The 15270-nt window shown below is 37.3% G+C and overlaps 1 protein-coding gene across 1 annotated transcript in view; it reads left to right on the forward strand.

Moving 5' to 3' along the window:
• Positions 1 to 2081: 2081 nt before the first annotated feature.
• Positions 2082 to 15270, forward strand: part of ABCC9 (ATP binding cassette subfamily C member 9) — a 150621-nt gene continuing 137432 nt past the window's right edge. The window contains exons 1-4 of the mRNA XM_030804745.1: positions 2082 to 2132; positions 2515 to 2630; positions 6634 to 6795; positions 9383 to 9524. Of these exons, the coding sequence (XP_030660605.1) occupies positions 6654 to 6795; positions 9383 to 9524 (284 nt within the window). The 5' untranslated portion in view covers positions 2082 to 2132; positions 2515 to 2630; positions 6634 to 6653. The remainder of the gene's footprint in view (positions 2133 to 2514; positions 2631 to 6633; positions 6796 to 9382; positions 9525 to 15270) is intronic.

Consider the following 15270-nt stretch of genomic DNA (forward strand, 5'->3'; position numbering starts at 1 on the left):
ACAATTTGGGGGACTTAATACGAACTTTATAGAAGGGTGATTTTGCATTCTATGTTGACAGCCTTAAAAATATCTACCACTTTTGATCCTGTAATTATTTTTCAGATAATTTATCTTAAAACATTACTCGTTAGAAAGAAAAAAGTTTATGAAAAAAGGTCATCATATGATCACAGATATTAGTAAAATTGGGCAAATACATGTCAAACAATGGGAAAATGAATCTTATGGTATAGCCTTTCAATGGAATATTATATAGCCATTTAAATTATTTTAAAAATTATTCTATATTTATTTAAATTATTTACCTTTATTGTCCCATTAAGCAGAAGAGGAAGCTGATACACAGGGGGTTTATGGGACTTGTTCAGTCTCTGAACTAACTAGCAGGATGTGATATCGAGTAGGCTGCCTTCCTAGTCCACACTCTTAATCAATGCACCATACCGCCTGTGTTTGTTAAAACATAAAAAAAAAATGTTTTCAGTAGTTTTGTGGGTGTGTGTGCACAGGTGTGTCTATGGGGGGCTCCTTGATCTCCTGTGTACACTTTCACATCTTCCAAAGTTTCTACAATAGGCATGATTTTTAAACATCATTGTGAATGACCTTAATGAATTGTAATATTCTTTTATAATCCTCAAGTAAACTTCATTTTGTGTAGTCACACTCAAGAGTTTTCATCTTGGGATTATTGGCACCCCCTATATCCAGTTCTCTCTCCACAGATGCCCTGGGGAGCCTCTGGCCCCGCATCCAGCTTGCTCACCCGGTCTCCCTGGGCTGCATCCATAGTACCAGGATCCTCACTGCTGAAGAGCGCGCTCTTATTTCCCTGCGCCGCTGCAGACAGCTCCAGGGTAAATTTGTCAAGCGTTCAAAGGCCACAGGAACGGAGTCTTCGGACCCTCCCAGGTTTCGGCCCCATGTGGCCTCGCAGATTCCTAGCGGCCGCGGGTTCAAGTCCCAGTCGCTGGCGCAGGCCAGGCACTCACCCGGAAACGCAGTGACCTTCCCAAGAGTGGGGCGCCCGCGGAGAAATCTCCGGGGACTGGCAGGGCTGGGGTCGGACTGCGTCGCACAGGCCAAGAGGCCACGGGTGTTTAGGGTTCAGATCTGGGGACCAGCGCCAGCAGCCCTCAGTCCTGCAGCGGCGCCCCTTGAGGACGGCACGCGGAGCCTCGGGGGCAGCAGTCCGCCCGGCTGACCATCCTTTATTAGAATAGGACAGTTCCTGAAAACAACGCTTATCTCAAGCTGACTCAAAACTGCCTCTTGAGAAAATCCGGTGTTAATTAAAGAGGGTTGTCGGGGACAAAATTCACGGCTTGTGTTTTGCGGGGGAGTGGTTGTGGGGTGATCGTAATATAAACACGCTATCTCGAGAGTTGAGTATGTCTCTGGTTGGAAACAGAAGAGGGTGGCTGTTTATGCAGTCCATGGATGGGAACCAGCGTCTCACTTTCGGGGACCGTGGGCAAGGGTCGCCCTTCGATAGCGCGGCGGCTGGTCCACCAGACAAACCAAGTTTTCTAGGTCGCCGGGGAAAAGTGGAAAATTAGACTTGAGCCAGCCTTGCTCCTGGGAGACGTTCGTGCACTCATAGCCCAGCAGTGGGTGCCTCTACCTAGAATGAGCCCTTCATTTCCCGGATCCGTTCAGGGGGAAGCAGCGAAATCCCCAAATCCGCTTCCTTAAGTGGCTGATAAAGGGGTGCTTACAGAGCATAGAAAAACAAAACAAAACAAAAAAAACAAAACAAACAAGAATACCTTGAGTGTTTTGACGTTTGAAAACTCGACTCCGGAGAATCATGGAATCATATTCCAAGTTTCAATGTCTAATGAAGTTTAGGGGACGCCTATTACTTGGGTTTGTAAAATCGCGGCGTCGCGCGCGCCCCAAGTCAAAGCTGAGCAGAGCAGGGATGGGGAGGGTCTGCGGCCCCAGGCGCGGCGCGCGGGGCTTCTGCCCAGTTTCCTGCCTCACAGTCGCGGTGTCCGCCCCGGCCCAGAGCAGTTTGTGCAATTTAGAAACTCGATAGGAGGCAGCAGCTGGTCTCCCACCACCCTAAAAATAATCCGCTCCGGCGCACTGCGTGCTTCGCCTAGGGGAGGAAAACTGTCATCGGAGTAAGTGAATCTGTGTCTTTTACATGAATGCCATTTAAACATTTTTAGGAATAACTGTAAGCTGTCGATTTTGAGCTAACATTTCTGCTACCCAAAAACGCCCTCGCACTCTCTCGCACTCTCTCGCACTCTCTCGGCACTTAGCTTTCGCGATCGCTATTTCTGGAATTAAAGGACGAGGCCCGGCTGGAGAAGTGAAGGGGTGGGGATCAGGTTTCCAGTTTTACTTCAAAACTGCGGGCTCCTACTCAAATCAACTGGAAACAGTGAAAGGAGTTATTATTATGAGTTATTATTACCGCCTTTCTTGTAGACAATTCTTGTATTGTTCAAGAAGTAGTTTTCTATCTGCTTAAGTTTTGTTACTCTTTGGTTTTTTTAGGAGTTCTGCGTCCGGGTTTGAAATTTACATCTTAAGACAGTGTAGGAAGTCGGTGTTTTGAAGGTAGCTCAAGTGCACCGGCAGGGGTTTGCAGCAGCGTGAAGCTATTGCCCAAGGTATTTATTTTTTGCTTTATTTGTTCAGTTTGGGATTTTTAAAAAAATCCCATTGCAGTATCCGTCTAAGGAATACCTACTGAGTAATTTCAACACTTCTTTTGGTGTGGGATGGTACTTCACAGCCACTGAAGACTAAATGGGTGGATTCAGATCAGGCACTAAGTCAGAAGTCAGTGGTCATTTTTGCCAGTAATTTTCCTACTTGGATCTGTCACAGTTACAGCCATTGTAGCTAGCTAACTAGCTATGCATCTTCTAGTTCTTATTTCTTGAACTAGGGACTGAATAACTTCAAAGAAGTAATTAGAGCATTTGTTTTTGCAACTGACGTCCACCCTGAAAATGCTCTAGATGATGATAAAGCCCTAAGTTCTTTAAAATGTCCTGTTTCTCTTTCATAACATAATTTGGTTAATCTGTAAATGATTAAAGAATGAATCTTTTTATATGTAAGAATGAAAACTTTTATTTAAATTTAGCATGTTTTCTCCAGGTGTTTCCAGCATTTTAAGCTCTCTGCAATTGCTATTCGATCAGAACCAACGCTTTCTGCTAAGCGAACAGGAAGGAAGACAAGTTTTCACTTGCTTTACTTGTAGTCTATTTCCAAAGGACAGGGCTGGCCAAAATAAATGGTGTACCTTATATGCCTCAGCACTTAAATGTGTTTTTAGAATTAAATCAGATAACTACTGTTCCTGTCTTGCAGAAGAACCAACAGACTGGATAGGTCAGGTATTACATTCACCAACTAAATCCAAAATGTGTATGTTCTAGATGTGTGGAATTTCATGTAATAAAAACACTGAGGGTGCGATTCTTGCCATGAAATCATAAGTTAGATAATTAGGAGTATTTCTATTTTATGTTTTCTGCTCCGTAGACATACATTAGAAGCAAAATTTCACTTTGATCTTTGTTTTTAAAGTTTATTCAGTCAAGTTCTCCAACTCTATCACCTCTCATAAGCAACTGAGCATATTTCGATGGCTTATGCTTGTGCAAAGGGAAACATTGTATCTCCCCATCTACCCTCCCTTCTCTCTCTCTCCTTGAGGCTTGGGCCTCTGTCAGTGCTTAGCTGAATCTAAACAGCTCCAGAAGGGGTGGAGCTGAAGGATGTCAGGTGACAGAGTTTAGCCAGCAAGAACAGCAATTTATACCTTTCCCCAAACATTCCCAGTTGAACCTGGTGTCTGGGAGGGAAACATTAAACGACAACTGGAAATTTAAGAATTAGAAACGTGGGTTGAATAAAATGCCTTTGATGAACACAATAATTATCAATATATCAGCAATAAGTTTACTGCCTCCCTCTTTTTGTCCATGTTGGGTTGTAATGGAGGCCGGCTGTTAGAGTGCCACATGGACTCTGGATGTTGGATAAGGAGACTACGGGTTAAAGGGAAAGGATAATGGAGTAGTCAAAAGAAAAGGTGAAAGGAGACATGCCGTAAGATAATGGACAGGTTCAGAGCCGGCAGGAAATGTGAAGTTAGAGTTTATGGCAGACGGAAAGATCGTTCTAAAGCGTTTACTTTACCAACTTGAAGTTTACACTTTTGTATGACTGTATCATTGCTTATTTTCCTATCTTTTAGATCATATACCCCTACAATATACCCACAGCTACTGAGACTACTGTAATCTGATTCATATAGTCTAAAACCACGGGCACTGTTTCTGACGTGCACCATTGGATTCCTAGTAACTAGCATGTGGTTAGCATCAATGTTTTCACAGTTAATTAGTTAGTGGCATAGAATTCCAGATATCTGGTATATGTCTGAAAATGTTCTTAAATTTTTCAGGTGATTGTACTTCTCTGAGATTTTCTTTCCAGTTACACACAACATTTATCCAAAGGCGATTTAATTGGTAGATTTCAGGATTGATTAAACACCAGGCAAGCAATGCTTATAGCTAATGAAGGGTGTAATTTGCAAAGCAGCAGGTTATACTTTAGCATCTACCTCAATGATACTAGTTTATAAATGTGGCCAACTGGAATATTATAATATTGGATAAGATTATAAAAGTTGCTAAAGTAAAAATCATTTTCTAGTTTGTGCGAGGAAAGTTTATATATGTCTTTCAATTAAGAGTGAGCTTTAAGTTTTCTTCTTATCATTTCTACTAAATAAAGGAAGTAGTCTAAAAAATTTCATTACTAGCTATTAGTTTTTAGTTTTGTTTTTGTCTGTCTTTGCCAGAAATATATCTAACATACACCTATAAATTAATAACTTCCATTTTGCTGTTGTTTAAAAACTTCAAGTCCCTTTTATTCTTTTATCCAGATTAAAACCTTAATAGCTTGTAAGAATTTACCAAGTGTATAACTTCACCTTGAGGTTTTAAAAATACAACTTTTTAAAAAAACATGAGGGAAAGACTCAACTAGAGAGAATATGAATTATTTATTATAAAAAGAGCTTATCAGGAACAATATGTGAGAGGCATTCTGTATAAGTATTTAAGATTGTAAATACACAGACTCTTTAGCTGAGGTATTCATATAATGCTTTATAAAACCTTTGCTTGAAATTTGATTTCTCTAATAATTTACCTACCTTTGACAATCTTTTCTGTATAACACTGTTTTTTTCCTAGGAAAAGTATTGTTTGTGACCATTGCTAAATCAATTATCAATGAAAGGAAAGAAAGAAAAGGTACTATGCTAGTTAATAAAATTTTTGCCAGCCTTTTGTAATGCAACTCAGAATCCAGTGTGACATAAATATAGAAAGGAAACTAGGTCTAGTGAGGTTAAAATCTTAAACTGCTACTTGTTTTAAAGAATAGATATGATACTTTCTTTAAAAAGCAGGTTGGAGGTTGTGTAATACAGTGGAAAGAAATAGTTTATAAGTCAGACACTTGGGTGTGGACATGGCTGCTCTACTGGTTGGCAAGTTACTGAACTTACCTGGACCTCCATATCCTCCACTGTGAAAGATGAATTACAAGGTTGTTCTGAGGATTTAAGATATGCAAAGTGCCCAGAATTTAAATAAGTAGTAGGCATTATAAAATAAGTTTTCAGAATGTCAAAGCTTTTCCTGGAATTTCACAGCAGTATTTTGATGGAGCAGACCTTTGCTCATCTCCCATCTGTTTCGGCACAGCAATAATAGAGAACCATTTAACATGTAAGTGAGAGCACGTCACTCCTCTGCCCTGGAATCCCCAGTGGCCCACTTCACTAAGAGTAGAAGCCGCAATCCTGACAATGACTTCCAAAGCACAGTGTGACCTTGTCCTCTGTTTCCTCTCTAAACTCATCTACTTCTACTCATGGAGTACCAATTTCCAGTTAAAAGACATCCTGCGTTTCAAACTTGAGTAGAGTGTATTTCATGTGAGAATATTCTAACTATGGAATCTGAGTAGTTTCATTGACTTGTCATTTGAGTTAGGTTTAATTCATCTTGAGCATTTGATTTTTAATATTCTTCACGGAAACACTGATTACTGTTAGCCATTACTGCAGGCACACTTGTCTCTGTATATTAGTATTTCTCACAACTAGTGAAATGTTTCAGCAAACTCTGTCACAGCTTACTGTACAACTTTAGTTATTAGTACATTTTCAGTGAGTATGGGAAAATATTTGAAATTATATCATTTTGACTTTTTAGTCATTGGTTCAATTTTTTTTCTCCTTTTTCTTAATATATGACCATTTTTGTTCTTTGAAAGCATTTTAGACAGACACTCATTTGAGGTACTACTATAGGTAGATATTAATTATCATACATTTTCTGCATGAAAGCATTTTTCTCTGGAAGTAAAAGCTATGGAAAAGAAGATTTCATAGGACATATAAGGCCTTTATAAGAAACCTTCAGGTTGCTTTGGCACAGAGTTTCTTATTTCCTCAGCTTTTAAAATAAACGGGATTAATTTTATGATATAGCCCCCTATTCAAGGCTATAATTTTATGAACAAGAGTTTACTAATAAGAGGATTTTTCTTTCTCATTTCTCTCCCTTTTAGAGTAAACCATATAAGAAGAAATGAGCCTTTCATTTTGTGGTAACAACATTTCTTCATATAATATCAATGATGGTGTATTACAAAATTCCTGCTTTGTGGATGCCCTCAACCTGGTCCCTCATGTCTTTCTGTTGTTTATCACTTTCCCAATATTGTTTATTGGTAAGTAATCTAGTGTCTTATGTTATACCACCTGATGTTTATATATCCTGCTAATGGCTGAGATTTGTGATAATGTTGACTTAATTTCTGTAACATGGAAGCTGATGGCTGTGAGAAATGAACAAGCAAGTATTTTGTGTTTTTCAAACACATATTTTTGACAGGTGATCTTCCGTAGATGAAATTGAGGTCACATGCTTGCTTAGGAATGGCCTTCAGGTAGCAGCAGCAGTTTTTTAAAAAGAAGGAAAGAGAAATATATGAGATAGATCTACAGCATTAGTTGAGCACTTACTTTGGGTTAGGTAAAGGGAATGGAAAATGAATAAAAGAGTACTTGCCTTCAGGGAATAGTCCAGTGGGGCAGATGTGTTAAAGTCATGAGAAATGACTATGCCACATTGTAAGCCTATTTACAAGCAAAGGAACAAATTAACCTGCTGAAACAACTCACTGTTTGGAGGTGGTGGGGAAGATAGTGAGTGACATGTTTGGGGAACTGGAAGATGCCAAGCATGCAGGTCACAGTGGGAGTGATGAGGTTGTGTTTTATGTAGAAAGAGGACATTCACAAAGAATTTTGAAAGAAGTTAATATTACAGTTTTGTCTATTATTTTACAGTTTACATATGTACAAAATCTGATAATTAAGGGCAATTATGAATAATTTGTATAACTTACCCAAACAGACCCTTTAACTTTTTAAAAATTATGAAGTATTTTGATACCTAAAATGATGGAGATTAATATAATAAATATCCATTGAGCCTACGCTCATCTAAAGAATATAGAAATAAGAATGAAAGGACCTCTCTCTGCACACCATTTCCTGCTCTTGTGACTCTTTCCATATCCTACGTTCCTATCTTTTCACAGGAGGCAACCACTATTTTGAGTTGATTGTGTTTAATTTTTTCATGCATGACATTTTTCCAATTAAATAAGTGAAAAAGTTTTCAGATGCATTTTCTTAAGAAAACTAGCAAAATTTAATGATCTGCTTTAAGGGAATGTTGGAAAATCATTCATATGCCTTTACTTATTCATTTAACAAATATCAATTGAGAGGATACTACGTGCTTGTCATTATTCTAAGAGGGATTAAAGAACTCATCATATGGTATATACACAGGCCAACATAACTCTTGGTACATAGTTATGTTAAACAAATGTGCAGATGCTAAATATATTGAGACCAGAATGGCCATATGTAGAAACATCAGTCTTTGTTTATGTAGTGTTATTTGTAGGCCATGAAGAACGCCCTTTGGCCAAAAGTAGAAAAATTGATTTTTTAACTGTAATTCCACAATTAATAATTCCCTAATTATTGATATCTGGTTAACTTTTTGAGAGCAAGAACAGTGACATTCCATTTTGTATCCCTAGCATCCAGCATAGAGGCTGGCACCAGGGTATTTGAATAGAATAGAATTTGAGGGGACATTGTTAAAGGGAAATAGAGAAAATTCAGACTTCTCATTTATGACATTGGCTACTTGAATTAGTGAAGGATCATAAATCAATCTTAAAAACTATCAGGTACTAGGAAAATTATAAGGTTGCAAAAAAAGACATAGAACTTGCCTATGGGAGTTTACAGCATAAGTTCTAGTAGAATATATTAAATATAACTAATGATGAATAAATCGATGAATAAATTGAAAACAACTAAGACGTGAATACTCATTTCAAATAAAAGGGGCATCTGCTGCCTATACAGAAATTCTTTCCTGCAGTATTTCAAGCCCAAACCCCCATTTGTTCTTGAAGTAGGTGGGGCTTTTTTTCTACAGTTAAAAAATTAGAAAAAAGGGGAACAAAAGGAGACAAAAGTGGGACCTCCTAGCACACCACATATGAACCAGTATTAGTCTATGTAGTAACTAAACTATATAGTAGTTTAGGGAGGAAACCATCAGAATTTTACTAACATACAACCTTGAATTTTTTTCTTCAGTGGCAAGCTAAGGGAGGACCTATAATGGTTTTGAGATCGCTTAAAAGCTCATCATCAAGAACTGTAGCTTTCTTTGAGAAAAGTACCAGTACTACTTGTTGAATAATAGTGCCTGCCTAGTCATACATAAAAATTTTTCTCATATGATGTGCATATGATTAAGAGTTGACTCAACTAATGAGTCCTATATTTTGTAACCAAATATGTCTTTTCTTGATTTGTCCCCTTGTAGATTTCATGTCTTCAAAGATTTTCTACACCAAATTTCATGTATTATTATCAGCAACTTATTTCCTTTTGAATTAATCAGAAAGCTGTCAGAAAGAGCTTCCGATTAGCATGAGGTAGAACCATGTTGTCATCCAGAGTTGGTATTATTCCTGAGTAATGCCACAAATGTTAATGTGTTAGCCTGGGTAGTCTTGTAAAAGTTAATTGTAATTTTTTTGAATAATGAAAATAGACTAGGATTTCCACTGCTACTCTAGAAAGTGTTAAGGTTTCAGGGACCCCCCCCCTCGCCCCTCCTTAAAGCTTATCATAATTTAAATTATGTTTATTACAATTGAGCCTTCGGTTTATGTCTTTTTTTTTTTTTTTTTTTAACTTTTCTCTCTTTTTTTCCAGGGTGGGGGAGCCAAAGCTCAAAAGTACAAATTCACCACAACACATGGCTTCATTTTCCGGGACATAACCTGAGATGGATTCTTACATTCGCTCTCCTGTTTGTGCATGTCTGTGAAATAGCAGAAGGCATTGTTTCAGACTCGTAAGTGATCTAACTTAAAAAATACCACTGCAATATACCAGTGGGTAAATGATTACACAAGTTCACATCTTTGTAACTTGTGCTCATAAATGTGCTTTATTGTTTTTTTTAGACTTTTTAAACTTTATGAATATCTTTTTTTTGTTTTGTTTTTTTATTATTATTATACTTTAAGTTTTAGGGTACATGTGCACAACGTGCAGGTTTGTTACATATGTATACGTGTGCCATGTTGGTGCTGCACCCATTAACCTAACTTTACATTAGGTAAATTTCCTAATGCTATCACTCCCCACTCCCCCCACCCCACAACAGTCCGTGGTGTGTGATGCTCCCCTTCCTGTGTCCGTGTGTTCTCATTGTTCAATTCCCACCTATTAGTGAGAACGTGCGGTGTTTGGCTTTTTGTCCCTGCGATAGTTTGCTGAGAATGATGGTTTCCAGCTTCATCCATGTCTCTACAAAGGACATGAAATCATTTTTTATGGCTGCATAGTATTCCATGGTGTATATGTGCTACATTTTCTTAATCCAATCTATCGTTGTTGGACATTTGGGTTGGTTCCAAGTCTTTGCTATTGTGAATAGTGCTGCAATAAACATACGTGTGCATGTGTCTTTATAGCAGCATGATTTATAATCCTTTAGGGTATATACCCAGTAATGGGATGGCTGGGTCAAATGGTATTTCTAGTTCTAGATCCCTGAGGAATCGCCACACTGACTTCCACAATGGTTGAACTAGTTTACAGTCCCACCAACAGTGTAAAAGTGTTCCTATTTCTCCACATCCTCTCCAGCACCTGTTGTTTCCTGACTTTTTAATGATGGCCATTCTAACTGGTGTGAGATGGTATCTCATTGTGGTTTTGATTTGCATTTCTCTGATGGCCAGGGGTGATGAGCATTTTTTCATGTGTTTTTTGGCTGCATAAATGTCTTCTTTTGAGAAGTGTCTGTTCATATCCTTCGCCAAATGTGCTTTATATTTTTTGCTTTCTGATCCATGTAGCTCTTGCAGGAAGTTCTTATGTCTTTTTCAACTTTTTAATGTTAAAAATAGGTATAAATGGAAAGATTGTCTACATTTACACATAGGTCTAATAGCTATATACTTACGTTAATATATTAATTATTTCTCATATTTTTCCATTTATTTTGTAAAGAAGCAAAGATAGATGAATCAGGACGAATGAGTCTGAGAATCAGTGAGGATAGAGCCATAAATTGATGCAAAGCACAAAACTGTTTTAAAATCAAGATTTGTACCATTCAGGACATAGGGATGGGCAAGGACTTCATGTCTAAAACACCAAAAGCAATGGCAACAAAAGCCAAAATTGACAAATGGGATCTAATTAAACTAAAGAACTTCTGCACAGCAAAAGAAACTACCATCAGAGTGAACAGGCAACCTACAAAATGGGAGAAAATTTTCACAACCTACTCATCTGACAAAGGGCTAATATCCAGAATCTACAATGAACTCAAACAAATTTACAAGAAAAAAACAAACAACCCCATTAAAAAGTGGGCAAAGGATATGAACAGACACTTCTCAAAAGAAGACATTTATGCAGCCAAAAAACACATGAAAAAATGCTCATCATCCCTGGCCATCAGAGAAATGCAAATCACAACCACAATGAGATACCATCTCACACCAGTTAGAATGGCCATCATTAAAAAGTCAGGAAACAACAGGTGCTGGAGAGGATGTGGAGAAACAGGAACACATTTACACTGTTGGTGGGACTGTAAACTAGTTCAACCACTGTGGAAGTCAGTGTGGTGATTCCTCAGGGATCTAGAACTAGAAATACCATTTGACCCAGCCATCCCATTACTGGGTATATACCCAAAGGATTATAAATCATGCTGCTATAAAGACACATGCACACGTATGTTTATTGCAGCACTATTCACAATAGCAAAGACTTGGAACCAACCCAAATGTCCAACAACGATAGACTGGATTAAGAAAATGTGGCACATATACACCATGGAATACTATGCAGCCATAAAAAATGATGAGTTCATGTCCTTTGTAGGGACATGGATGAAACTGGAAATCATCATTCTCAGTAAACTATCACAAGGACAAAAAACCAAACACCACATGTTCTCACTAATAGGTGGGAATTGAACAATGAGAATACATGGACACAGAAAGGGGAACATCACACTCCAGGGACTGTTAGGGGTGGGGGAGGGGGGAGGGACAGCATTAGGAGATATACCTAATGCTAAATGACAAGTTAATGGGTGCAGCACACCAACATGGCACATATATACATATGTAACAAACCTGCACGTTGTGCACATGTACCCTAAAACTTAAAGTATAATAATAATAAAATAAAATAAAAAAAAGATTTGTAATAAAACCAATTTTTTAAATTTTATTTTAAGTTCAGGGGTACAAGTGCATGTTTATTATGCAGGTAAACTTGCATCATGGAGGTTTGTTGTACAGATTATTTCATCACCCAGGTATTAATCCTAGTACCCATTAGTTGTTTTTCCTGATCCTCTCCCTCCTCCCACCCTTCACCCTCCGAAAAGCCCCAGTGTGTGTTGTTTCCCTCTGTGTGTCTATGTGTTCTCATCATTTAGCTCCCACTTATAAGTGAGAACATGTGGTATTTGGTTTTCTGTTCCTGTGTTAGTTTGCTAAGAATAATGGCCTCCAGCTCCATCCATGTCCCTGCAAAGGAAATGATCTTGTCATTTTTTTTCTGGCTGTATAATATCCCATAGTGCATATGTAACACATTTTCTTTATCCAGTCTATCACTGATGGACATTTAGGTTGATTCCATGTCTTTGCTATTGTGAGTACTACTGCAGTGAACACATGCATGCATGTTTGTGTCTTTATAATAGAATGATTTATATTCCCATTACCCAATAATGGGATTGCTGGGTCAAATGATATTTCTGTTTTTTGGTCTTTGAGGAATCACCACACTGTCTTCTACAATGGCTAAACTAATTTACACTCCAACAAACGGTGCCTAAGTATTCCGTTTTCTCCACAACCTCACCAACATCTCTTATTTTTTGACTTCTTAATTGTAGCCATTTGACTGGTATGAGATGGTATCTCATTGTGGTTTTTATTTGCATTTCTCTAATGATCAAGGATGTTGAGCTTTTCTTCATATGATTGTTGGCTGTGTGTGTGTCTTCTTTAGAAAAGTGTCTGTTCATGTCCTTTGCCCACTTTTTTATGGGGTTGTTTGTTTTTTTCTTGTAAATTTGTGTAAGTTCCTTACAGGTGCTGGACATTACATCTTTGTTGGATGCATAGTTTGCAAAAAATTTCTCCCATTTTGTAGGTTGTCTTTTTCCTCTGTTGATAGTTTCTTTCGCTGTGCAGGAGCTCTTTAGTGTAATTAGATTCCACTTGTCAAGTTTTGCTTTTGTTGCAATTGTTTTTGGCATCTTTGCCATGGAATCTTTGCTCATACCTATGTCCTGAATGGTATTGCTTAGGTTGTCTTCTAGGATTTTATAGTTTTGAAAACCATATTTTAAAGGAATTTTATTATTTTTATAAAATAAGATGTTTCTATTAGGCAGTTAAAATATAATGAATTATATTTATAAACTTGAACATAATCTGGTGAAAATATTTTTCTTACATAGTAACAAAATAAACTCAAGAATAGGAAAATTTTGATTATGAAATTATGCTAAATGGTATAACTTTCATTGAGGAGTTAATATTAGAAGGCCTTTAAATTTTTTGATAGGAAAGTCTAACATTTATTTTGTTCTTATTGAACTGGAACCTCCCTGACATCTGTTTATGTTTTCTGTTGCAATTAACAAGGAATGAAACTTCTAAGCATTTGTCATGGAACCAAATATTTTGTAATGTTTTATGAGGGCTTTTTGCAGATATGTGCATGTCTTAATTTCTGATAAAAAGAAAAATTAGAGACTCTAATAGATGCCATCCCACCAGACATTTAGAAGCTTAATTGGATATTATCTTATTGGTAACTGTTTAAAATGCTGGCATATTTATACTAGCATAGCCAATTCTAGGCTTAATTTTTACACAGTAGCATTTAGGCTACTGTATCTGTTTATATGTGCATGTATAAAGTAGAAGATAGATCATCCAATATTTTTTTGAAACTTGACATCATGTGGACAAGGAGAACTCCTCTGGTTGATATGTAGATTCAGTCAGGTCCTCACAAAACACAGACTGAACTCACAATAATAATGATATATCCTAATGGTAGAAACTTGTTTGTAGTGGTCATGATAAAAGAGGTCCTAAAAACAGGTAAAAATACACCCTTGATTCTGTGTTATGCTCTTCTACTCTTTAGGTATAGACTTCTCCTTACCCTTTTTATCCAGGCCTTTTGAAACGTCATCTTCTAGTTACTTCTTTTTTTTTTTATAATAAAGGAAAAAGGTTTAATTGACTCATAATTCCACATGGCTGGGGAGACCTTAGGAAACCTACAATCATGGCAGAAAGGGAAGCAAACAATTCGTTCTTCATATGGTGGCAGGAGAGAGAAGTGCGGAGCAAAGAGGGGAAAAGACCCTTATAAAACCATCAGATCTCGTGAGAACTCACTGATAATGCTGAGAACAGCATGGGGGAATTGCTGCCATTGTCTAGTCACCTCTCATGAGGTCCTTCCCCCAACACATGGGGATTACAATTTGGATTACAATTCAAGGTGAGATTTAGGGTGGGGACACAGCCAAACCATATCATAGTTCAATTTAATTTTTAAATTTAAATGTGCTTCTATATTTTTAGCAAATAAAGCTTACATTTTCTGAAATCAGGTACTTTAAAAAATATGAACTATTTTTTTCTAGAGCAGTTTTAGGTTTACAGCAAAATTGAGTGGAAAATAGAGAGATTCCCTGTATACATCTTTCCCCCACGTATGCCCAATCTTCCCCACTATCAAAACCCCCAATATATATCCCATATAATTTCATAGTAATCTGCATTTAAGGTGCCTCTAAGTTTTTTCACGGCCAAATAAATCATTTCATTTTAGTGCTGAATGACATTCTATTGTCTGGATATACCACCATTTATTTATCCATTTGCCCACTGAAGGGCATCTGGATTGCTTCTAAGTTTTGGCAATTATCAAAAAAACTGCTATAAACATTTCTGTGCACATTTGCACATATTGTGTAGACATAAATTTTCAACTCATTTGTGCTGGAAAGTCCTATTCCACCTTCCTGCTCCAGTGGCCTGTGATTCTGTGACATTATCTACGCTGAGAGGATCTTGTCTTAGTTTTACAGATGAGACCTAAGATTATCTGTGTATAACATGACCTCCCCAGGTATGCCAATCATTTAACTTCTTTCCTTCCTCCTTTCAGAGGTCTGCTTTATTGAAAACCTCATTTGTAAAGAAAAAAACTTTGAATTTTTATAGTGCTATAAAAATAGCACTATATCTGTTTATTGACTACTTGGGCAGTGTTATACTTTTATAATTATCCTAACTTTACAATACATGTCGGAAGAATGGTATTGTTCCATATTATATAGAAATATAACATTAATAACCTGTAGAATAAAGATAATTTTCAAAACTTTCTGTCACTTATCTGGATTAAGAAAATGTGGCACATATACACTATGGAATACTATGCAGCCATAAAAAATGATGAGTTCATGTCCTTTGTAGGGACATGGATGAAGCTGGAAACCATCATTCTCAGCAAACTATTGCAAGGAC

The sequence above is a fragment of the Nomascus leucogenys genome, chromosome 23 (assembly GCF_006542625.1).
Source record: "Nomascus leucogenys isolate Asia chromosome 23, Asia_NLE_v1, whole genome shotgun sequence".
NCBI classification, from domain to species: Eukaryota; Metazoa; Chordata; class Mammalia; order Primates; family Hylobatidae; genus Nomascus; species Nomascus leucogenys.